We start from the raw sequence: 26,219 nt of genomic DNA, 5'->3' as shown, positions 1-26,219 counted from the left end.
GAACATGGGCTGATGAATTATAATGAAATTCAAGCACAGAAGGAAATTCAGGAATCAAGCCAAAGGCGAATTGGCTATTTTCCTGGCTTTAATGAAAGAGTAGATCGTTATTCAGCAAGCATATTTGATCAGCGGTTGGCTTTTTCGTCGCTTGGACCTCTCCGACAGGTGTGAAAGAGAGAGAGGCTGTACTCTCTCTCCAGCAAACGCAGAGCCGGGAGGTGGGAAAGCGGGCGGGTGTCCCGCCGACTCTGATTGGATCAACCGCAAGCGTTTGCTGCGAGCGGAGCGCTGTCCGACGGAGCTTGGTACTGAAATGATTCCTCGTGTTTAAAGGGAGACTTGAGAGAGGATTAAAAGGTAACAGGTAGTTTGCTGTGCTCAGTCTACCTGGAACCTCCTCAGCCATGAAGTCCATTCTGTTCATCGCTGGTAAGTTTGCTCTAGTTTAACAGGAGTCTCTGTTTCTCTCCCTCTCCCTCCCTTATCTCATCCACCTCTATCTATGATCTCTCTCTCTCTCTCTCTCTCTTTCCCTTTCTCCCCCCCCCCCACAATTTATCATATTTATCTATCTGCTATCTCATCTAGATATCATCTCACCTATATTTATATCTATCTATCTATCTATCTATCTATCTATCTATCTATCTATCTATCTATCTATCTGTTGTGGGGAGTCATAACATCTATCTATCTATAACTGGGATGATTCCCAATTATATTTGCTAGGATTGCAGCCTTACTTGCATGCTAAAGGGGTAAAAAGAGTCACCTTGTGCAGAGATGGGCAGCAAACAAATTTAACAAATAAAAACATTAAAAAATAAATAAAATATTTGGCAGCATCAAAATGTGTGCCCAATGTGTCTCTCTAGAACTTTCCCAATTGCACTGAAAATAATAATGGGTAGTCTATCTATTATCTCCAAGATCATTTCTTTCCTGTCACTTTCTCTCCTTCTTCCCCATTCTATTTTAACATGATAAAAAGAAACAATGGCCTTAATTAATTTTTTTTAAGCCAGTTTGGACTAGTGGTTTAAGCACCAGCCTTAGGTATAAAAGGCAGTTGGGTAATCTTGGACCGGACACTCTCAGCTCTGGGAAGCAGGCAAGGACAAACCTTCCAAGAAAACTGCAGCTGCCAAGAGTTAACAATGACTTGAAGACACCCCAAATAACTTTTTAAAGGCTAATGTATAAGCTTGTATGACCCTTAGTGTAGAACGGGATTTAAAATATAAATAACCAAATTATTCTGTTTGTTTCCTCCCTCAATCCTTAATTACACTTTCCTTATAGTTGCAATTATTTTCTGTCTACCTATAGTTTTCATTTATGATCTGATAAGACAATGGGTAATTAGCTCACACAATCAATCAAACCCAAAGGGCTCAAGGAACACTCCTCCTAAGGTTCTAAAATTTACCATATTCAGATTTACTACAAGGTTTTTTTGCTTTTGTTTTCTTTTTTGGAGAGAACCCTATGAGTTATATCCATTTCAAGAGGATCGTGGAAATACAGTCAAGATGAGAAAGAGAAGCTATGTGCAAAAATTGGCTTTTTGTGTTTCTTTTACTTCCTCCCCCTGTTTCTTTTGGGAGCTTTTTCATTGGCTAGATTCAGATCCTCAGATGTTTGTCTTCAGTTAATATAATCTGCATGGAGGTGAAAAGCAGCAAACGAGTTCAGGAAATTCAGTGAAGGAAGGGTTTCACAGTCATAGTCAATATTTTGTGTTGTGGTGGAGATAGAGTTGCTATTCAGGCCAGCGCCCATTTCAACTGCAAGCCACATGATTCAGAGGCCAACAAAAATGTTAGAGTAAATGTGTTCTGTCTGCATGAGTAGCTTTCTTGTGCTCAGGGCTACAGCTGCTGTGTAAAGCCTTTAAATGCTTTCTGGCTCGAGACACTTCCCGAGTCATTTGTGCTTCTTGTTCTTAGAGGCCGTGTCTGATTGGAACAGCTCTCATCTATCCCTGGTAACGTTAGAAACAAGTTATTGATGAACAAGTACTAACTTCATGCTTTAATACCATCCCCAGAATAGTGTTTTCTTGGTTTTGTGATATTTTCCTTTTGGGAGACTGCTTTTTGCTAGAGATGTCATCTATATTTAGTCAATATATTTCAGTGGATGTGCTGACCTACTCAAACCTATAAATATCCAGTAGACATGGAAGTGGAAGCCTTGTTTAAACAAATGTTTGCAAAGTAAAAAGCCTAAGAGCATGCAAGGCCACAAAAGAATGATTGCTACAATTAGTAATTTTTCTTTTTTGGCCAGGCATGAAAAAAGGAAGGAAGGATTAGTGAATATAGGCATACAGAATGCATTAATGTAAGACTGAAAGGATATTTTGTGTCTTAGCTTCCTTTCTCTCTTGGTTAGCTACAGTTTTTAAAACAGCAGTTTTAAATAAATCCAGAAAACCTGATTAAGCCGTGTCACTCAGCTCACTGTAACCTGCGAGTGAGTTTTACCAAACCCTGATTTAAAAAAATAAAAATAAAAATAAAACAATTTTCCAACCAGTTGTCTTCCAACCAATTTCATTCCTACAATACAATCCCTAATGGTAAGATGAGAGGCAAAAAAAATTTAATTAATAAATAAATAATTACTGGACAGAATGGCAATGCCCAGGGATTGGTACCTAGTTGGACAAGACTAATATAATATCATATCCCTATTTCATTAGGCATTTTGGGAAGCCCTTCAGACAACTGTATGCTTAAAAAAAACATACCAAGCAAACATTAGCAAAATCTATTCAGATTAGGCAAATTGGATATATCATATAATTTTGTTCTATAAGTCAGACCAAGATTCACTTAGAAAATCACATTTGTTGCACCAGGAACAGCAGGAAATGTCAATATATAACCCATGTAGACTGCTATATGCCCATGTAGTAGTCCAAGGATGAACCTCTTGAGGGAGCTCATTGTGATGTAGAATTTCCTTCTACTGTATTTCTAACCCAGACCCCAAACCTAATGGGGCAGGTAGTTCATTGCTGCAGGTGCAGCTTCATCAAAGGTAAATGATGGTTCTTACTTAATGATTTGAAAATGGGCATTTGCATTGTTACTCAAGAATCTCTTTGAAAATGGATTTTCTTCAGATCAGATATGCACAGGACTGAGCTGTAATTGAAAGTGTGTCCTAGGAAAAATTCCCATAATTGCAGTTTTTCCAGGCTTCTTTCTTTTAGGGACAGTTTCCCTATCAGTTTAATGCATCTTTGATAATAATTCACCAGGACAGCATCAACCTGGGAAAGTCCTGATAACTGTACTGGAAACCAAGCACAAGAGACGTTAACTAAAATCAAAAGCAGGATGGAAAACGAGTTGCTAAATGTGGGAGTGAGTTCAGTATCTTTAAGACACTAATGAAAATTTAGTCTCCAATCCATGGGGATATGTGGAATAGAGAAGATGGATGAAATGTAGATGGAGAGAGAGAGATGAGAGAGAGAGAGAGAGAGACAGAGAGACAGAGAGACAGAGAGACAGACAGACAGAGAGACAGAGAGGAGAGAGAGAGAGAGAGACAGTTTGTTCTCCCTTTCATCTATTCCATCCTGTGCATATCAATTTAATTGCAGTTCTTCCCATTCCTGGTCAACATGTCCCTATTTATGTTAGTTAAGGATGGTGCGAATTATAAACTATTCATTTGGGAAAGGAACTGAGCCCAGTGGAACCCACATATTATATCTCTGTTTTCTTAGGAGTCTCTGATATTTTTAAATTTGGTGTTGTCTCGTGCCTTTTACAAGGTTTTTTTTTTTCTCTTATTATTATCCATATGTGTTGTAAGTCACCCAGAGTTATCTGGTGAAGATAACTGGCCATGTACATTTGGTTGATAAATAAATGAATAAATCAGAATAAATAGCTAACATACTGAACAAGTGTAAATGAACCACACTTTAATCAACTTATATTGCCTGATTTGCAGTGCTGGTTCTGTATTCCCTAAATGCGTGTGCCTGCCAGGCACAGACGTCAAAGTGTCAACAATTGAAAGAGAGATGTGTGGCTGCAGGAAATGGATGCGAAAGTGTCTGGAATTTACTTGAAGAAGTTTGTTACATTTCAGGTAACTTGTATAAAGCCATATAGTGCGGAAAGAGCATTTCATACAACTTCTGTAAACATTTATATGTACAACAAAAGAAAAAAGGAATTGCTCTTAACAGATCCCAAGAGGAAAAAAAAATCCTCTGGTTCAAATTATAACTGAGAATATCCCAGGCATTTGTTTTTTTAGTAAACAAAGAAAAAGCTGAACCAATCACTATCTTTAGATCAAAAATTGAAGGGAAAAACTTTTCCACCCAAAAGTTTCTTTTGTATTACTCCCACTATTCCGTAATAAAGGAAACAATGAGGAAAAGTCTGATTTGGGCAAGATTATATCTCTAGCCTTTTAGCTGAGTAGCTGAGTCAATTTTATGACCAAGCCTCATGCTACCTGTAAAAGAAAGGTACACCATTTAACACAACTCCTAACCAGCTGAAGAGTAGACTGAAGTCTTGTTATTTTTCTAATTAAATGTTGAACACCATCCAATGTGCCTCTGAACTGTGATCTCTCTGTCTCCGAGCAACCGAGAAATGTTGCACAACCCTAAAAATCCCCCCTTCCCTTGGCTGGAGGACTTTTACAGACTTTTGCCCTGATTTGTAAAACTTGATAAAAACTGTGGTAGGTAATTGTTTACGTCTTTCAGGGGTAGTTCATGTCACGAGAAGATTTTTAATGGCATACATTAACACCCTCTTGGATCTTCATCCAAAATTTTAAATTCGGTCCAATCTAAGGATAGTATATAAAATCATACATTGCAATGTCCTACCTGTCAATGAATACTTCAGCTTCAACCAAAACAACACAACAGCAAACAATAGATACAAACTCAAGGTTAATTGCACCAAACTTGATTGCAGGAAATACGACTTCAGCAACAGAGTGGTCAATGTCTGGAATACTCTATCTGACTCTGTGGTTTCTTCCCCAAATCCCAAAAACTTTAACCTTAGACTGTCTACTATTGACCTCACCCCTTTCCTAAGAGGTCTGTAGGGAGCGTGCATAAGTGCACCAACATGCCTACCGTCCCTGTCCTATTGTTTCTTTTATTTTTCTTATATGTATCCATGTATTCATAACTATGTTTTTACTTATACCTATTATCTTGTAAGCAGTTGACAAACCAAATAAAATAAATAAAAAATAAATAAAATTGTAGAAGTAAAATGTTGAGTCCTGATCGTGTCAAAGATTTTTCTTAGAAAAATGAAAAGCTGATGTTTCATAAACATATATATATATAGTAACAGTATTGTATTTCCAAAATCTAGGCAACAGCTGTGCAATAAAAGATTCAACCAACTGTAATAAAATAATTCAGTTTTTAGTTGACCAGTTCCCAGAATTTAAAGACTGCATCTGCATAAAAGATAACTGCAGCATCAGAATGTGGCTGGGGAAAAAATGTTCCAGTGACAAAGGTAACTGTCGGCTTTTTGTTATCAGATAAAATAAGAGTGTTGTATAATGGTTTTGTGCTAAGAAAAAAAAAACACTTCTCACTTTAAGGAACTCATCAAATCAAGCAATCATATGATTATATCAACCAACGTCTAATTAGAAACTCCATGGCTCTTGTAAGCACTTGTACTGGACTTTAGCTTGCTACCCCCCCTCAAAAAAATGATCACATTCATAAAAATGAATATTTTGAAGTCATTTCTAAGTTACTACTTAGAACAGCATGCAGATTAAAGCCTGCCAGATGCATATTCTAACTTCTGGAATTGCAAAACCACCCCGAACAGAAGCCCATTAATTCCAGCAATAGCTTCTAAATCAGCCATTTTTATACAGGGTACAGCAAGAGAGGGAGAAAATGGTCAAATGTCTAGAAATTGTTCAGCTGAAGTGGAGGAGAAACGTTGCAGAGAAAGGCAATTCTATGGACCAAGTTGTAATTAAACAGCTCTCTGAAAAAAAAAGAAAAACAGCCACTTGGACAGTATTTGAGTGGAATAAAATCTGTAAAAAAAGAAAGTGCCTTATTCTCTCACCTGTTCTCTTGAAATTTTATTATGACCATTAAAAGGAGCCCTTGTGAGAAATAAAGAACAGGCAATAGACAGCTGCAGCATCTGTGAAAGAATATCATCTAATGCAGGGCTCTCCAACCTTGGCAACTTTAAGACTTGCAGACTTCAACTCCCAGAGTTCCTCATCCAGCTTTGCTTTGCTTTCTTTTTCTATTTTCTTTCTTATTTTTTCCCCCTGGTTCCTTGTTTTATTTTTCTCTTCAAGGGTTTGTATTGGTTTGATCTTGTTAAAAATTTTCTTCAATAACTATTATATCTTAGAGAGAGAGAGAGAAAGAGAAAAAGCAGTCCTTCTGAGAGTTGGACAGCCCCTCTCCTATTGGCCTTCTAGAAAGCCTTAAAAATTGGGCAATGGATGATTGGATGACCCTGTATAGGAAATGGTTTTAAGATGGGAACAGTCTGGCATTTGGCCTTGATTGTGTTATGTAATTGTCTTAACTCTGTTTTTATTTTGTTTCGTCTTTAAATCCTATGTTAACTGACCAGACTCCCACTCTGCAAGTGGAATAGACTAGTTATATAAACTGCAAAACAAACAGGCAGACAACTTTGGGCTCCAGAGTGCCACTGAAATGAAAGCCCTATCATTGCAATCTCCTGAATCCTTATCTAGCACCTGTTACTAAATCTGGCAGCACTACTTTCTACTGTTGTCTTCATTTTTAAGCAGGAAACACGCTAAATGGTGGCATAGGGCCTCGTTCATGTCTTCCTAAGCCTGGAGGAAATATCTAAAAGTCTTCTGGCTCAGCCTACCTACATGACACGCTCTCACCTTCCTTCCACCCTTGTACCACCTGCTGTATTTTCCTGTCACCCAAGCAAATTCAATCCACATTATTAAAAGATTGCCTCCTCCTGTCCTAAAAACATTTAGTAAGTCAATATCCTCCTCAACTGTCCCTGCTGCAGCATCACAGGAGATGCTCTGTCAGTGCTGCCATCCTGCTTCGCCCCATCAATATGCAGATGCCAGAACTGCCCTGCACTTCAGAAGGGAGGAAGCTAATAAGAGGGTGGGGGGGTCAAGAAACAAGAAAACAAAAACCATAACCAAATGCCTGCCAGGGGTATGAGCTAATCGACCCCAAGGTTACAGCCAAGGTAATGGAATGCAGACCATCACTGAGCCCACCAAAACCTTGGGACTTTTACCAAAACAATTCATTTGAATCTAATTGGGCACCTGAGAGGTAACTGGGGAGGGAGAACCTGGGAAAGAGGAAAGTAATTAGTCAGCTTTTGTGCTCAAACCTCAGATCTGGTTTTTTTTCCTATCCTGTAACCACTTGGCTTTCGTAAAGTTATTGTTCTGACCCAAGCCTTGTTCAAATCAAATAAACACAAAGTTTATATAAAATATAAAATCAACATAAAAGCAGACCTTTTAAATGCATCTCTGTGAATTCTGTTCATTCACAGCAATTAAAACTAATTGTCCCAGATAATTAGTTGCCCTATTATTTGTAACACTGCCCAAAATACAAGATTAAATGCAGAGAAATATTCCAAACCCAAAAATATCCAAACACGAACCAGAATAGACAGGACTTCCACAAGAACTTGGAGTTGAAAGAACTTCTTTGCTTCCTGCAAAGAAGCCAACCCCGAAGGCTGGCTTTTATCCCTTATGGGAGGAGCCATCACCTTGCAGCCTTACTCCCAAGTCTCCCGTGCTGTTTCAGCTGCTTTTTCCTTTGAGCAGTCCTGCGCATGCACGCACTGAGCACAGACACCCCGGGGTCCTCTTTGTCACTTCTGCCAGACTCCACAAGTTCTGAAGGCAGCACCCCACTCTCCGATAGTCCTGGCCCCATCCCTGCATCACACGCAGGGCCCTCATCTGAGTCTTCACTCTCAGAGACCTCAGCTGACTGCACCTGCTGCCGGCAAGCTACAACAGTTATTCCTTTCACTACACGTGCAGTCAAAAGCTCTTTCTTTCTAAGCCACTGAGTCGGGACAGATCTGACACATCATCCCTGACAGTCAGACACATTTTTTTTGTAGACATAGATAACAAAGAAAAGAAATCAATTACGGCTGACCTACACTCATCCTGAGGTCCCAAGAGCCTCATATGGCCATGACACTTCTTGGATAGAATTGATCCCAGAGACTTTCAAAACTGTTGCTAGACTGTAAAGCTGAGCATCCTTCCTAAACGCTTCCAAAGAATGGCTTGGTGCTCAGAGCATGTCCCTTCTCTGCCATTCATTAAAGGATACACCATCATCATCATTATTATTATTATTATTATTATTATTATTATTATTATTATTATTATTATTATTATTATTATTTAGTCTGTGTGAGCCTGGGGGGAAAAACCCCGCTGTTTTAAAGAATATACATGTTAAAGTTAAGCCACCTGGAAGACAAAATTGTTAATTGTTGCATCAAGCATGAGTAATTGCGAGTATAAAGTGTATTGATATTTAATTAAAGGAAAATGAAAAGAATCTGAAATGAACTCTTATCTCTTCACAGGGAACTTAGAATCTTCCTCCAGCACAGATATTCAATTCAGACCTCCGGATCAGATAAAAACCCCAGGGATGGTCCGCTCAAACCAACTTGGAAATGACTGCTCGGTTGCCAAGGATCTCTGTCGAAAAGACCACACCTGTTTTACACAATACAAGACATTCCAGAGAATGTGCAGAGCAGAGGTAGCAAAATGCAGCCTAGAAATGGTGTTAGAGCAATGCTTTGCCTCATGGAAGCTGCTCAAAAAAACAGTGATGGGCAGTTGCACGTGTCCAGAGCCTGTGCATAAAAAATGCATTAAAATATGGAAAAATATCTTTAACAACACATGCTTGCAGTCCACCCAGGAATATCAAGACTCTGCCACTGTGAAAGAAACATATGCAGTTCAGGAAACTCAAAGCCACAATCCAGGTAAATGCTTTATCTTTTAAACCACAGTCACTTATAAGGAAGTTGCAGCCTTGAATCTCTCTCTTGCATTGTCTTTCCTCTACTCCCTACACAATACTTACAGTTTCACTGTCCCTTAGATTATGCTGCACTGAACAGTGTCTTACATTTCTCATGGTTGTACCATCAGTTTAAGACAAATGAAGACAAATGGCTTGCGAGTCAGAAAGGCTCAACCTGAAGTCAATTGATGTATAGTAAACCATGGTTCAGATTAGGACGAGTTAGTGGCTTTCACACAGCTACTGATTTCAATACTCTCCAAATTTTTACAGGTTACATTTTTACAGGTTTTTACAGCATGTTTTCAGAATCTAATAATTTCCTACTTGGTAAGGCAAAAATCTGAATTTTGCTTTTAAGTAGATGTTTATAAACTTGGGTTGTAGAAATGATTTAAAGTTGTAAAAGTTTGAGTGGCTAGGGGAGACTAACCTTTAGATTTTTTTTTTTTATTTCATACACAACTAGAGTCAGCAACCATGCAGCAGAAACTCATTTCTATTTGTAGACAGTGGTTACTGCCCTTCATAGACATCCCATCAAAACAGAATTTCTATTGTATACAGATAATCCTTGACTTAACATTCTTTGTTTAGTGACTGTTTGAAATTACAACAACACTGAAAAAAGTGACTTATGACTAATTTTCATACTTATGACCACTGCAACATCCCTACAGTCACGTGATCAAATTTGGGCACTTGGCAATTGGCATGTATCTATGACAGTTGCATTGTCCTGGGGTCATGTGATCAGTAGAGAAAACTAAAGTCCTACACTTAGGCAAAAACCAAAAGTACACATACAGACTGGGTGAAACCAGGCTCAATAGCAGTAACTGTGAGAGGGATCTTAGAGTCTTAGTGTGGACCACCAGCTAAATATGAGCCAGCAGTATGCAGCAGCAGCCAAAAAAGCTAACGCAATCCTAAATTGCATTAACAGAGGGATACAGTCAAGATCAGGTGAGGTACTAATACCACTCTATAAAGCCTTAGTAACACCACACCTAGAGTACTGCATCCAGTTTTGGTCACCACGTTAAAAAAAAGATGTTTAGACTCTAGAAAAAGTACAGAGAAGAGCAACCAGGATGATTAAGGGACTGGAGGCTAAAACATACGAACGGTTACAGGACCAGGGGAGACGTGATAACAGTCTTCCAATATTTTTTAAAACAAGTTTTATTCAGTTTTCCACATTTTAACATCTCTTTTTAGAGAACAGCATGATTACAAGTTTCACATATACATACAAATATGACCATAGTTACACATTCTATTTTTATATTCAATTTCTTGTCTTAATGATGCTTTTATACATTTTCTACTTTATTATATTGTTCCAAATGCTTATCTCATTTTTAATTCACATATATTAACTTCATAATTATTAACACTCCTTCTATAAATTGGTTTCCCCTCTAACATATCAGTTTAAGTGTGCCACCTCTAAGTTACATATTCATTATCTCCCCTTTTAAATCCCATTAAGTGTTTGACATTTCATTACCTAAAACATTAATATTAATAATCTCATTTAAAACTACATAACATATATAAATCAGATTCTGCATGGTTTCCCCTTTTTAATTTCCGAAGGTTTATCTACAATTTCAAAAAAAAAGGACATATTAATCTATTCATTTCATCCTAGACCTTGATATTAATTCCATTTCAGCTCTCCTCCTATAACATTTCATTTATTTCAGTATATTTAATACGTGTATGCCATTAATTATTCCATTCATATTTAAATAAGATAAAACAAAATCAGCATTCCAATCCTAAAAGTATTTCAATATATTTGATAAACATATTCCATTATTTGTTACAATTATCTCTATACATAAAGGAAAAGAGCATTGCATTATCAAAAAATAACAATTCTATTTTCCATCTTATCAATCTATATGTCCCCATTTCACAACTACAAATTTATTTCTGTTACTCCCCAATACCTTGCAGAATCCCCTCTCCAAATATCATTCAGCCATTATCTCTATGTCTAGTTAAACAATTTCCCCCATTCTTTAAAAATTCCCATATTTCTTGGTTCTCAAATCCTGTTTCCTTTTTTTTCCTTTCCCTAATATTTTCTCCTTTATTCTTTCACTCCAGTTTTTAAGCCCTTCTCTGTTTATAACTCCCTTCCGCCCTTCAAATTTCTGCTGTTTCTTTCCTTTTTTAATTTTCTGGATATTCCCCTCTTTATTCAATTTCCCACATCTCCGATATTTATTTCCAACTCATTTCCTCTTTCTTTCCAGATTTCTTTGTTCTTGATAGTAATTAAAGATGGCTCCTTCTAGGGTTTGCTCCATCTCCTCATCTATCCGTTGTCTTTGCTGTTCAAACTCCGCAATCGCATCTTCAAAAAATTTAAAAACAAAGCCCAGAGTTTCATCTCATTCTTTAATGTTTCTTTCATATTTCTAACTTCCATTTTTAATGCCTGAAGAGCTATCGCCATTTTACAGCTTTCTAATTAGTCCAAATAGTGTCTTAAAGGTTAATTTCCAACAGTCTGCTTTTATTTTCTTCCTCTCAAATTTTAATCTTCAACTAATCCAATGCCAAATCCATATCAGAATCCACAATCAATCCAAGGGCAGAATCTTCGTATTTCTTTCTTTGTTTCAATATTTCAATTTTTCAAAATTCTTGTTTAATTGTATCAAGTTTCCTTGTATTTTTAAGAAACAGAGTCTTTTGAAAGAAAACAAGTTATGTTTAACTCAGATGGCACTCTTTGTTCTGACAAGTCCACACCTCCTCTTTTCTTTTTCCTTCCTGAATATTCAGAGCCTTTTAAACTACAATCTTTCAAGAGTGTCAAATCCAACTGATGTTAAATTTTCTCTTTAACAATCTATAACAGTTTTATTAGTGCCTATATAAAATCAAGGACTTCCGGTGAGAAGATATGGGCGAACGGAGGTGCTGAAGCTCGCTCTGGGTTTCATGCTATCTCCTCTTGCTGTTGGAGTGACCCTTAGGGGTCCACGCATCTTGTAGAGAAGTGTGCCAGTGTGGGGAGACTCAAGTCGTGGTGTGGAAAAGGCGATTCTCATCGCAATGTAGAGAAACCCTGTGGAGACCAACAACAAGAGACGGTCAGCAATGGCGGTCCTAAAGCCTTGATCGCTGCATACAAGAGGAAGTGAGTGAGTGACAGACTGTGGTGAACACAGAATGCGAGTGAAAGAATTTGCAATCCTGATTGAGCACTGAATATTGGAGTATCTTAGTTGGAGTGAAGCCTGAAAACAGCGGCCAAAGCAGATATGAGCTGTGGCGAAAGCGAAAGGGCTCATGAGATGGAAGAGCGTAAGGATGTGAGCGATCAGACAGAGAAGATAAGAGAATCGGAGGGATCTGGGAGACTGATAATAATTGGGGGAGAGAAAAAGAAGAAGAAAGAAAGAACAATAATTTAATTTAAGGGAACTTTGAAGGATTTGAATTGTGGACTTTGGGGAAAATTGGAAGGATTAACTTGAGATGGGGGGAGACTTGAAGTAAGGAATTAAATTACAACTTTAAATATTCCACAAATGAAACTGAATAATTTACTTGTCTCCTTTTGGATTATTGGACTGGAGCTGTAGTAAGTGGAGAAGGTTTATTAAAGAGACTATTTGAATCTAAAAATTGATTTGTTAAACTTTCAAACGAAAGGAGAAATGACTACAGCAGAAAGTGTGGTGAGATAGTGAAATCAGAGACATTACTCAGCAACTCTGTACTTCTGGTGCGCTCGGTGAAGGAATCTTGAAGAACCGAACAATTATATTAAGACACTTTAAGCTTTTAAATTTGCGGATTGCAATAATTATTTCTTGACACCAACTTAACTGATTTTTGAATGTGGTAAATGTAATTAATATATATTTAATTGATACATTAATAATATTGTAGTTTACATTTGGTTATAACACACATAAAAAAGGGAGGTGATAATTAATTAATTATTTAGATATAGATATTTGATTATAGGCGTTGATTAGATTGAATTAAATAATTAATTGTGATTAATTGTGATTATTATAGATTAACTAATTATTGTATAGTAAGGTTGATATACCTATATTTAGATTTGTAAGTATTTGAAATATTATTTTATAACACTATTTTGAGATTTGGGATTCTAGGGCATTTATAGATATACAGGTTAATGTTATTGAAATTAAATAGAGGAATTTGATGTATTATTAAGAATTACAAATCCAGATATTTGATTTAGAAATTAGCTGTAAAAGTGCCCTGGAAAATATATATATTTATAAGAGAGGTTAATCCTGTAACATATGATATTATTTAGCATAGTGGCCATTTATATTGATATTGATATAAATTTATGTTGATATTTCTTAATAGTGAATGTTAATTTGGGACAACATATTTAATATAATACAAAAACAAAAACAAATTTTACAAGAAATGACCTCTGTCACTAATACAATGTTTAAAACTGGAAAGAAGACTTCTTCAATACAAACAACTTCAATGCCATCAACCTCAGTGATGGCACAAAAGACAATTGAAGAAACTTTATCTGGAGAAAAATAACCTATCATCACGAATGCCAATGTTCAATCGACCCTTCTTACTTTACAAGAGTCCATGCTGAAGCTTCAGGAAATAGTGGTAAAAAATCATATCGAATCAAGAGCTGACGCAAATGAACTAAAAGAACAGATGGGAAACTTAAAGGCAGAAATGAAACTAGACATCCTAAAGCTGGATCAAAAAAATGAAACAATACAGCAAGCACTAGAAAAGAATGAATCAACAATAAAGGAGGTTGAGAAAAGAACAGAAAAAATGGAAAAGAAGCTGGAAATGGTTGGTCAGCAATTAAGAAATGTGAGTAAAGAAATGGATGACACCTTGGTATATTTGGAAATGGATAAGGCCGCAGCATATCTAAGATTCCAAAATATAATGTAATCTAAAGAAGAGGACTTAGAACAAGTGATGGCAGGAATATTAGCAGACCTATTGGAAAAAGATAAGGACGATATTCTGAAAGAGTTAGACGAAGTATACAGAGTAAGCACAAATTATGCAAGACAACATAAACATCCAAAAGAGGTCCATGTGAGATTTGCCAGAAGGAAAGTTCGAGATATTATATACAAAATTTCTAAAGAAGAAACAATTACATACAAAGGGAAAGAAATCTTGGGGCTTAAACAAATCCCAAGAAGAGTGAGAGCAGAGGTGAGATTATAAATTCTTGGCAAACCAATTAAACCAAAAAGGTATCATATTTAGATGGCTAATCCCAGAGGGAATGCTAATCACTTGGGAAGAAAGAAAAATTAAAGTAGACTCTGTGGAAAAAGCCCAAGAATTCTATAAACAATTGATAGGCCATGAAGAATCGAGTAGTAGAGACGAGTTAGAAATGAATTCACAAGACAACCAAGACTACTAAAAAATAGAGATGGGAATTGTAGGAATTTAAAAAATAAACATCAAGAGAGAGAAGAACCAAAGATGCACAATCAGCCACAAAGAGAAACAGGAGTAACTACAAGACAAAGAGCAAGGGTCAATTAGGTGATGGATGAAGAAAAAAAAAATACTATCAATTAACATAAATGGCCTAAACTCTAGGATAAAAAGGAAAAGAATTTTAACCAAATTAATTAAACAAAATGCAGATATAATATGTTTACAGGAAACTCATATAAGGAAGAAGAAAAATATTTAGAATGCCCCAAGCTAGGGAATTTGTATACAACACCAGCAGATTTTAGGAAAAAGAAAGGGATAGCAGTATATGTGAAAGACGATATAAAACAGAGCCAATTTGGATAGACCCCAATGGAAGAATTCTGATGTTACAAATTTCGATTAAATCAATTCTAATTCTACTAGTGGTAATCTATGCCCCTAACGATAACCAAAAGAGATTAGTGGAATTGGATAAAAGGAATGTTTGTATCTTGGGAGATTTCAATGCTATTGTTGACCACCAGAAAGATCATAGTAGTGGGGGGCGGGGGGGAGAAAAAAAAGAGAACTACCAAAAACATGGTATGCTGTTTTAAATCTTTTCTTAAAAATTCTTTAAAATATTAATCCTGGGGGTACTTTCCATTTAAAGATATCGTCCCATTCCTCCTACTGTTCGCTTCTTTCTCTCCTGCACAAGCTTATTCCAGTCTCATCTTCCCCTTCAGGGTGGCCATTTTAGACCACCGCTTCAGACATCTTCAGGAGGGAGCAATTGCCAAGCTCAGAAGGGGATTTGTGACTCCCCTCTACCTGGATGATGGTCTCCCCTTCTACCGCTGCCCCTACGAGGCGGCTTCTGCCCCAAATCTGGTCAACCGGGGCTCTCCAACGCCAAAGCACGGACCAAAGCCACGCACAATTGTGATTAGCAGTCCATCTTCGGAGAATCTCAAAACCGGAAGAACAGTCCTCCAATATTTGAGGGGCTGCCACAGGGAGGAAGGGGTCAAGCTATTTTCTAAAGCGCCTGTAGGCCAGAGAAGGAATAATGGATGGAAACTGAACAAGGAGAGATTTAACCTGGAAATAAGGAGAAACTTTCTGACAGTGAGAACAATCTATCAGTGGAACAGCTTGCCCTCGGAAGTTGTGGGAGCGCCATCAGTTGAGACTTTCAAGAAGAGACTGGACTACTATCTCTCAGAAATGGTACAGGATCTCCCGTTTGGGTGGGAGGGTTGGACTAGATGACTTATAAGGTCCCTTCCAACTCTGATTATCTGTTATCTGATCACTATTTCTAACCTTCCCTGCTAGCTTCCGACAAGCAAAATTACTCTGAGAAACCAGATTCACTTAATAACCACACAATTTGTATAATACTTCAGTAAGATTCCAGCTTAACAATTGTGGCCAAAAAAAGGTCACAAAATGGGGTGCAACTCACTTAACAACTGCCTTGCTAATCCACAGAAATTTTGGGCTCCGTTATGGTTGTAAGGTGAGGACTATTTCTAAATAAGTCAGATATGCTCACTTATTTGAGTTCTTTGCATCTAATTCCACATTGCTGTAATACAATTTAACTAAAATATCATCTGCCCAGTCTTGTTATTATCGTTAAATTTCAATGTCTCCTGGGAAATTTCGAAAAAAAGAAATTTGATTTGCAAATGCGTAGATCATGCAGGAAGAATGTTCTGACAGGCATTAATCAAGATGCCCAAGATCATGTCTTGATGCTGAAGTTGTATTAAAATTGTCACTTTTAATTCAAACAATGTTGTGTCCATGGAAAGTGAGAATTAAGAGGCCATTTAAACATAATTAAATGAAAATCCATGTCCAGCATTACTCTGAGAAACTCCTCTGCAATGTAAGCTATCGTATTAAAACTGTCCATGGAATGTGATTGTTTTGTCAGAATGAGTGATAACAGGCACTGTGATGTCACAATGCAAGCTCAGCTCCTTGCAGTACACAAAAGGGGTGGAGTTTATATTGGTTGTGATCAGGGGTGGGATTCAGCCGGTGTTACTACCAGTTTGGTGACTGTTTTGCGCGTGCACATGTTAAAAAAAAAACCTTAAGCTGTGCCACCTGAACAGCTAAAAAGCAGTGCACAGAGGTGCACAGCATTTAAAAAGCCTCTTTTTTCCTGCTTTTTCAACCTCAGCTATGCTGCGTAAAGCAGCTGAGGTTGAAAAAGCAGGAAACAAAGGACAGGTAAGAGCCCGGGCAGGTGGTTGGGCCAAACAGTAGCAAACACCGAACCGGTTCGGTGTCTGCTGCTCTTCAGAGCTACCGGTTCTTTAGAACCAGGCAGAACCGGTAGCATCCCACCCCTGGTTGTGATGCTGTGGGACTAGGCTGAAGCCACCATACCTAAAAGTGGTGAAGGCATGTTAACAGAGTGGGCAAAAGCCAGGAAAAGTTCCTGGGGTGGGGAGCGGGGGGGAACAGGTCATTAAAGGATAAAGGAGTTGGGCCTGCATGGGAAGCCCTTCCCCACCACCTCTGGGGGATAAAAAGAGGTCCTGAAGCTTGCCCAGACTTTTGAGACGTTTTTGGATCCCAGGCTTAGCAGCTTCCTTCCTTCTGGCTAGTGCCTGGCAGCCTGGGAGTGGACCAGTGATGGGATTCCAAAAAATTTACTGCTGGTTCTGTGGGTGTGGCTTGGTGGGTGTGGCTTGGTGGGTGTGGCAGGGGAAGGATACTGCAAAGTCTCCATTCACCCCACCCCACCCCACTAACCTGCTTTCCAGCTCCATTCAGCTGGGACTCAGGAGGCAGAGAATAGATGGGGGCGGGGCCAGTCAGAGGTGGTATTTGCCAGTTCTCCAAACTACTCAAAATTCCCACTACTGATTCTCCAGAACTGGTCAGAACCTGCTGAATACCCACCTCTGGAATGGACACTGGGAAAGTGTGAATGAAAGAGAGAGAGAGAGTGTATGTAAGAGCAAAAATATATCAGTAAAAGTTTTGTTCCATACTAGCAGGCTCGTAGACCTGCATTCCTATTGGTCCAGAAGAGCTGGGCCGTGATTGAACGATATACGCATTCCTGATTGGTTCGTATGGGGTTTGCCGTGATTGGGTAAAACCAAGTGCGGCAAGCTTAAACAACTGTCATAGGCTGCCTGACCGCGGCCAGCTCTATATAAAGGGCTGCCGCGGCTAGGCTGGTTGTCTCAGAATCTGCCTCCTTAATAAAGAGCTGTTGTTCACTACTCGAGCCTCGTGTCTTAATGGGACCCACCGACCATACTTAACAAGTTTGCTGCATTTTTAAATTCACTGGGTCTCTGTGTATTTCAAAGAATCGTTTGTGCCTCAGTGCTCAGTTGATTTGGGATCGATGTGGCAGTTTTCCAAGGCCTGGGAATGTGTGAATGAGGTACCATAAACTTAACCAGAGAACACAGTTGCGTAACAATGCTTGCTTTGTCTTTACTTTATCTTCCCCTCAGTGGATGCCTATGTATTGTATACTATCACAAATATCTTAGAAGTGAAGCTTCTTCATGCAAAATCTGAATATTAGAATAGAAAGGGCTAAACAGAGATCTATTAGAAAGGAGTTCTAAAAAGCTGGGCCCAATGCTGAAAAGGCTATTTCCGTACTCATAATAATGCATTTCATTAGTGTAAAAGAGGACTCAAGAAAAGAATTGTTTCAATATCTTTCATTAGCTTTATTTAGTTGAACTTATGGTACAGGTAGTCCTTGACTTATGACGATTCATTTACCCCGACAGTTCAAAGTCATGATGCTGCTGAAAAAAGTTCAAAAGCACTTATGACCAATTCTGCACTTATAGTATCATAGCACCCCATGGCCCCGTGATCACCGTTTGGGCCATTCACTTAATGCTCACAGCAATTCAATTAATGATCATTGTAAAAAATGGTCATCAATTTGGGCACAACTCAACTTACAATCATATCACCGCACCATACAAATTCTGGCCCTAATTTCGGTCATAAGTCAAAGGCTACCTGAAGTGATGTTCCACTTGACCTCACTTTGGAACCTGCATCTTGCAATCCATTGATTTTGAACAGTTGTATCTCTTTTCTTGCAGATCACATGAATGCAAAATCACACTGGATGTTATCAGCACTTTCAAACTATGGTAAAAATCAATGCCGATATTTCTTCTGGGACCCACATAGGTTGAACTGGCCTAAATCAATGTAGTTTTGCACATCACAGTCCTAGGAAAATACCCAGACTGTCTTTAAAAAAGCATTAGTCCTCATTCTTATTCAGACGTTTAATATTTTTGTATGGTAATGTAGCCAGAGGCTAAACACATCACACAAAGCTTTCTCCCATAGGTCTCTTCTTTGGCATTGATAAGTCCTCTTTACATTGTCTCACCAGATGAGAAACAGAGAAATGGGATTTCCCAGTTGTAATATCCTACTTTAATCTCCAGAAAGACTAACTTACTGTATTATGTCATTGACCATGATAATGCTGATGTCTAACAATAGACATCTGTAAGAAGAAGCTGTGCTGAATGAAAAGCCTCCCTGCTTTGGTATTCTGCTTTTACCTTTGCAAACTGAATGCCTGTGTAAATATTTCAAGCAGTTGTACAAATGCAATATCCATATATCACATTACCCCTAGTGCTAATAGAACCAGGGGTCTCCAAACTTGGCAACTTTAAGACTTGTGGAGTTTAACCTCCCAGAATTCTTCAGCCAGCATTGAGTTGAAATCCACAAGTCTTAAAGTTGCCAAATTTGGAGACGGTGACTTAGGGCATTAGTGGTCAGAATGGTTTTGGGAGATGGGAAAAAAATAATCCTGAGAGAGCCTTAAGTTGCCTATCACTGATATGAGCATTTCAAAAAATGGTTAAGGATCAAATCCAAGGGTTTGCTAGATCATTCTTGACTCTCAGATCTTTTAATTGTATTTTGCTTTGTTCTTTCCTTAAGAGTACAAGCAGCCGCCATCCTGCTTCCAAGCAAACATAGAATGTGTGAATGATGAAGTCTGCAACAAGCAGTTGTCTTTATATCTCCAAGTGTGCCAAATAAACGGAAGCTCCTGTGATATAAACCGATGCCGGGCAGCCTTACATGCTTTCTATACCAATATGCCTTTTCAAGTGGCTCAGATGCTGACCTTTTGCGACTGTATGCAGTCAGATGACAACTGCCATCAATCCAGACAATTCCTCCATGGCCATCCATGTGCCATCCAAATGGTCCCAACACCTAGCTGTGTTCATGTGATGCAATTGTGTCGGGAAAACAAGCTTTGCTGGTATGCACTTTTGCTTGCATGCTGAGGTGGGCTTAAGATGAAAATACACAAATGGTCTATTAGTCTATTTTGATGACAGTGCCTAATGTTTCCTAAATTTTCAAGATTAAAAGTATTGCATGGTATAGAACAGGGGTCTTCAACCTCGGCAACTTTAAGACTTGTGGACTTCAACTCCCAGAATTCCTCAGCCAGTAAAGCTGGCTGAGGAATTCTGGGAGTTGAAGTCCACAAGTCTTAAAGTTGCCAAGGTTGAAGACCCCTGGTATAGAATAAATTGGGGTTAACATTATTATTTCTCTGTGATTTAAGTCTTCCTTTTAATCTTCTCTAATTTATGAGCTTCAGCAGGACATTTTATATAAATAAGCACGTATATTAAATAAGCACATTTTAATTGTTCATCAATGTGAATCATATACATTTAATCTTAAGCGGCTACCCTTTCTCCATCCTATGCATTCTTTTAATAAGAGAAGTTGCTTCCCCACCCCCCAAATATTCTTTCAGGTCATTTACAACTGGCAGTCCTCCACTTACAACCATTTGTTTCGTGGCTGTTCAAAGTTACAATGGCGAGAAAAATAATAATTTACAACTGGCCCTCCCCCAACTGTTGCAGCATCCCAACAGTTACATGATCAAACTTTGAGGAGCTTGGCAATTGGAAGGTACTTATGATAGTTGTAGCATCTTACGATGACATGATTGCCATTTCCAGTCTACCTCCAATGAGCCAAAGCAGTCAGGGAAGCCAGATTTAGGGCTTAAGGGCCACATGATCCACGTCACATTTGCAGTGATTGGTTTAAAAATCATGACAAAAAGATCATAAAATCAGGTGCAACTCACTTAACAGCCATCTTGCTTAGCAACAGAAATTCTGGACCCGTTTGTGGTGGTAAGTGGGGGACAACTGTAATCCTTTCCAGCCCAAATACAGTACAATTGATAACCCTTCGCTTGAAATAATCGTGAAATTATAAGTAAAATGCAGTATGTTGAATAGGAATATTCCTCATTTTAGTTCTTATAAGAGATTCCTGCTCTGCTTTCCTTCCATCCACTCTCATTTGTCCCATGCTTGATTATTGCCCATCACAATCAAAATGAACCTCTAATATCTCTATATTTATGCTCCCCTTGCTCTGTCTTGTGTTTCCAAAGGAGCAAATATGAGGCGTTTACGTCAAAGTGTTTAAAACATGTCAGCCAAGACTGCCTTGAAGAAAACTCCTGCCTCAAGACTTGGAACGCCATTGACCCAATTTGTTCAGAGAGCGTCGACTGCAGAGCTGCTTACGTGGACCTGTGGGGATCCGTCCTTCGAGTCAAGTGTACCTGTGAGGCCGCATCACAAGCTGAGAAGTCTGTGTGCCAGTGGTTCCATCGTATACTCCATGGCAAGGATTGCTTACGTAAGTCGATCTGGTCAAGCCTTGACATGGTTTACTTTTAACTCAGAAGGTAGCATCATCTGCTTCAGATCTAAGCTTGGAGACCAAGTAGGGCCAGGCCAGGTTAGTCCATGGATGGGAGACTCCTAAAAAATAGCAAGTTCTTTGTTACACCAGGAAGTGGAAAGCATTTCCTAAAGAAAGCAACAGAAAATTGCTTCTCTACTATTGCTCTGTATATTGTATGTAGCTGCTCGTGAAGTCACCAGAGCTGAGCTAAAGCTGGAAAGGATTCTTTTAACTTGGTGCAATCATTCTGTGTCTTCCTGGGAGGGCCTTCCTTGTAGGGGATGATAGATGGAGAAATAGAATGAATGAGCACCAAAGTGAAAGTTAGCGATCACCTCCATTTTTGACTCTAGTTCAGGGTGTCAAACTCACAGCGTCATGGCGGTGTCACGTGATGTATCAGGACTTTTCCCCCTTTCGCTAAACCAGGTGTAGGTGTGGCCAGCATGTGATGCATCCAGTCCACTGGCTGGGAGTTTGACAGCCCTACTCTAGATCTACTCCACAGTTGTTTCAGCTCTGAGGGATATTCCCCCAATGACATTTGGGGGAATATCCCTCAGGATAAACAAAGACGTCTCTCCCCCGGCCATGTTTGAAGCACACAGGCACTTGTTCCACACAAAATCAGGGTTCCAGCTAACGGATTTCAATTTCACCATTTTCAGCATTTAAGATCAGTGCTGGAGAACCCTACAGATGTGGTCTATTTTTAAAATCAAACAGCCTTAAAGCCATGGGTCTTGGTTCCTAATTGACTGCTTGCAATGCTTGTACTCACAAACATTTCGAATACTACATATATGTGGAATAGAATCATACTTTACTATGAGGGCACCTTTGTGAAGAGAAGCAATGCACATGTGAGGGGTCCCATTTGATTTCTGAGTGGCTACCCTTCAAAAGGTAAAAACAAAATGTGATCCGATTTATTTTAAAAACAAATTTTATTGAAATTACATGATGCTCATTAAACAGTTTTAACTGCTTCTCATACATGAAACCACTAGAAGTTACCATTTGGAGGGATGCTGGGAATCACACTCAAAAATTTGAGAGGGCCATATCAAAAAATGTGTGGTCTAAAGTTGTGCAAAGAAATCATCTGAATAAGCACTTAAAAGTGGGGATTCGGAGATCTGGAGGAGTTGCATTTGAATTGGGGTTTATACAACTCCATAGGATGAGAACCAGAATTCAAATATGACAAAATCAGAATCTTAATCAAGTGGATAAGGTTCAAGAAGGAAGGATTTAGCAGAAGTGCTGTTGACACAAGTAAATGTACCGCTAAATGATATCAGATAATATGTCATTAACAACTTTTATTTCCTTTAGCACAGCATAAGACCTGCACAAATCATTTTTTGCTTGGAAATGTAAATAACCAGTTGATAGGGAGCGACAACTAGAGCTCTCTCTACAGTGTGTGTGTGTTTGTGTGTGTGTGTGTGTTTGTGTTACTTTGATGTATTATGTAATGTCATCTCTATTATTTTTAACAGTTTATTAAAAATATTACGTACTTAATATTGTAATAAACCCTAGTAACTTCCAAGGAAGTTTAGACATGTTTTAGAAGTTACAGCTGAGAAGCTCAGTTAAATCCACTCTAATGGAATTGTACAGCAAATAATCCTTCTCACATCTGATAAAGTAGGAGTATGATTGTATTAGTAATACAAACGAAATATTTTTATTTTATTTGTGTACTTTAACTAGATTACAGCTAGATAATTACAGCTAGAATCTCTTTCTACTTCTCTCATTTCCTGAGACATAATATGTAACAAACTGTGCCTGAGGCTTTTTTTTTTTTGGCCAAAGCATCTATATAATCAAAGGAAGCCACATCATATTTGGGGAGATAGAAGTAAACATGAGGTTTGCAAAAATAAAAAAATAAATAATTCCTTCATATTTTTTTATTTTTATTTTGAAGAAAGAGGTTTCCTAAAACAACTCCAGGAGATTTTGGGAGGCGGGGCAGAGAGAACGGGGAACAGTGAAAGGAGAATGGAAAGGAGTGATCAAGCTGGCTGGCAAGCATCCAACGGAAAAGCACGCCATGAAGCCATACCAGAATGTCCTTTCTACTCATTTTCACACCGTCTCGTTTTTATATTCTCTCCTGTTTAAAGGCCAAATATCAGGTGGAGGCGCTGACCTTTACTCATCACAGATAGAACTCCCTGGAAAAATACTTCCTGTAACTGGTGAACAGTCTTTGTTTTACGGTAAGCTGGACTTTCAAAAAGAAAGGAAACCTCCATTTCTGCCATGGACCCTGGAGGTTTACAAAGGATGAAGTCTGCAGAGGGAAGAGCACAGGTGATGCTGGAGGTATAAGCGGGGAGGGGGCAAGAGGCTGCTGAAACCAGCCCTGTTCTGGTCCTTGTTCCTATCTGGTAGGAGAGAAGGGTTAGGCCGCTTTACATTCAAGAGAATGTAAATGTCTTCAGTTTAAATGGAGAGTGGGATCATTTGCCTGAACTTTCCCTACGGATACCCTTCACCAAATGCTGGTGTTTGGTCTGGGACTCTTAATCTGGCATGTGCTGATATAGCCCCATGTATTACTGTTCTTGGGATGTTGTTGGTTATATGCTGCCCGGTTCCCAGCAATTTAGGGAGGATGGCAGACAGCCATAGTACTTCATAGCCTCATCCGTATGTGTGCGTGAGAAAGAGAGAGAAAGGGAGACAGAGAAAGAGACAGAGGCATAGGGAGAGACATTTAGCTGAAGCACCTGTTCATCTGTTTCTGAAATTTGCAAGGAAATAGTATATACTCCTGGCTGATTCATTCAATGAAATTTGCAACTTAAATATTGCTATTACATTGGATGCACTTTAACTTTTAATTGTTTTCCCACTTTAATTCTAGATGACACAATCATTACTATTCTATTCGTCTCCTGCATCATTCTTATCCTGGGAATAATCCTTTTGGCTTTGTTAAAGACCAGGTAATTTCTGCAAAAGGCAGTCTCCGATGTATTGCATTTTCCAGGTTAGGGAAAAGACTCAACCGCTTGTTTCTCTCACCATATACCCCTTCCCCGATATCTAGCCATTTTTACCTATTGTTTCCAAGAAAATGGAGACATCTTGATGGGAGCCAGTGAAAGAAACAAAGAACTACTTAGAATAAGTATGTGTAAAGTTGAATAATCAACATTTAAAAACTGGTTTTCCATACATGGCACTCACAGGTCTATTTCTAGCCTACCTAACTTTGTTATTTTAAATTTAATTTTAAGTTTTAAATGAATTGTAAAGCCTCTATTACCTCTTTCGATCAAATATGGGCTGAATACAAATTAGTGGGTAGCTGTGATGCACTGCATTGTTAGGAACTATCACTGCCTGCCCCCCTTCAAAAGGCAAAGCTGGGGTGGTAGAGAACTTCCTAGGATACTACTACCGGTGGGGCTCTCACTGGCGTACCTTCTTCTAAATGGGGGATGGGCCTTTTCAAATGCAAGCAGCCATTTATTGAAAGGAGTCATAACATGGTCTCCAAAATGCTTCCACCCAGCCTGGCTTACCCTAGGGGGAGGCAATCTGTTGCCTCCTAAATAATTTGGACTACAGATCCCATCAGTTCAAGCTAGCATTGGCGATACTCATAGAATATGGGTATTCTGCAGGGCATCCAGTGGTAATACTCAGAATATAGGCCACTCTGCAGAATGGCCTAAATAACAGCACATTATCATCCTGACATATCAGATAAAATGCATTATAGCTACTATTCATGCTAATGGACCATAAATAATAATAATATAGGAACATTTACAACTCCACTTTCCCAGATACAGAGGCACACTTAAACTAATGTTAAGCACTGTTTAATCCTATTTATTTCAATGAAAGAAGATAGGTTTAATTCCCTTTTAAGAATCAATGAGACTTAAAAGGGCTTGACTGTGACTAGATCCTGCCCAAAGTTTACCAAGCTATCGATTTTAGCCAAGCAGAATGAAGTGCTCAGGCTACCTGGTCCGTTAATGCAACACCTGTTTGTTTGTTTTCAGAGCTTGCACAGCTGTTTATCTGCCAAAGAAAATTTCCTCCCAGGTGCATTTATCGGAGACGCTCCCAAGCCCTTTTATCAGAAACAATTCAACAACTCTGGATTATCCTCTGGGCCAAAAATGCTCATTCTGACTCCTGTAGTAAAGAGGCCATTTTATTGCATGAAATCTCTTTGGAGAAACAAAAAAAAAAAAAAACCTGGGAAGCCTATATCATAGGCTTATTATCATAGAACCATAATCATTGGCAAACATTAATCATTGGCAATCATTAGAAAACATCATAGGGCAATCTATAACATATATCTAGAATTCTTTTTCTTCCTTGTAGCATTTGACTGCCTAGCCTATTTGTTTTAGAATTAAGCCACAGGGACACAGCATTATACTGAGTATAGAACAGTATCTTATCTAGAAAATACATGTTCCTGAGCTTTTGTTTGCTAAGATAGCGTGAATCTAAGAGCAGTTGCAGGTTTATAGACAGCCAGTTTGACATAATGGTTGACAAAAGATAAACCTCCTTTCCGAGGCTATTGTAACTTTGAATGGCTGTTAAACAGCTGGTCATAAGTCAAGGATTACATGTAGTTAATCACTGATAAGGTCTATGGATATATTGCAAACATTACCCAGAAGAGTTTATAAGCTAAATAATCTAAGAGCCAAACTGAAATCTGAAAGTTACACCTAAAGGTGGTAAAAGTGCACTTTTAGCAAACCGGTCATTTTTTCTGATTGCACCCTAGTTCATTTAATTGTCTTGTAGAAATCATAGCAAAATGAGCCATTACTTTGAACGAAGACAAGTAATTGATTATTCTTCCTGTTTGTTTACTTGTTTGTTTCTTATTTGTTTG

The 26,219-nt window shown here is 38.5% G+C and overlaps 1 protein-coding gene across 1 annotated transcript; it reads left to right on the top strand.

Annotated features, from left to right (window-relative positions):
• Window positions 1-320: 320 nt before the first annotated feature.
• On the top strand, window positions 321-25,560 carry GFRAL (GDNF family receptor alpha like). Its single transcript, XM_026726554.2, has 10 exons — window positions 321-432; window positions 3,979-4,119; window positions 5,385-5,534; window positions 8,643-9,056; window positions 18,655-18,705; window positions 19,523-19,853; window positions 21,021-21,271; window positions 23,461-23,556; window positions 24,207-24,288; window positions 25,360-25,560. The coding sequence occupies exons 1-10, from the start codon at window positions 408-410 to the stop codon at window positions 25,490-25,492; spliced, it is 1,674 nt and encodes a 557-aa protein (XP_026582339.2). The 5' UTR covers window positions 321-407; the 3' UTR covers window positions 25,493-25,560.
• The last annotated feature ends 659 nt before the right edge of the window (window positions 25,561-26,219 follow it).

Source organism: Pseudonaja textilis, chromosome 1 (assembly GCF_049901715.1).
Source record: "Pseudonaja textilis isolate UNSWEBS1 chromosome 1, rPseTex1.2, whole genome shotgun sequence".
Classification (NCBI taxonomy): Eukaryota; Metazoa; Chordata; class Lepidosauria; order Squamata; family Elapidae; genus Pseudonaja; species Pseudonaja textilis.
The sequence above is the reverse complement of the archived record's forward strand: the minus strand, read 5'-3'. Positions and strand labels throughout refer to the sequence as shown.

Excerpts from the sequence above, each read along its gene's own strand:
- GFRAL (XM_026726554.2), top strand. The coding sequence starts at position 408 with ATGAAGTCCATTCTGTTCATCGCTG. Across the intron at positions 433-3,978 it reads GTCCATTCTGTTCATCGCTG|TGCTGGTTCTGTATTCCCTA; the intron begins GTAAGTTTGCTC and ends CCTGATTTGCAG. Across the intron at positions 18,706-19,522 it reads ATCAGCACTTTCAAACTATG|AGTACAAGCAGCCGCCATCC; the intron begins GTAAAAATCAAT and ends TCTTTCCTTAAG.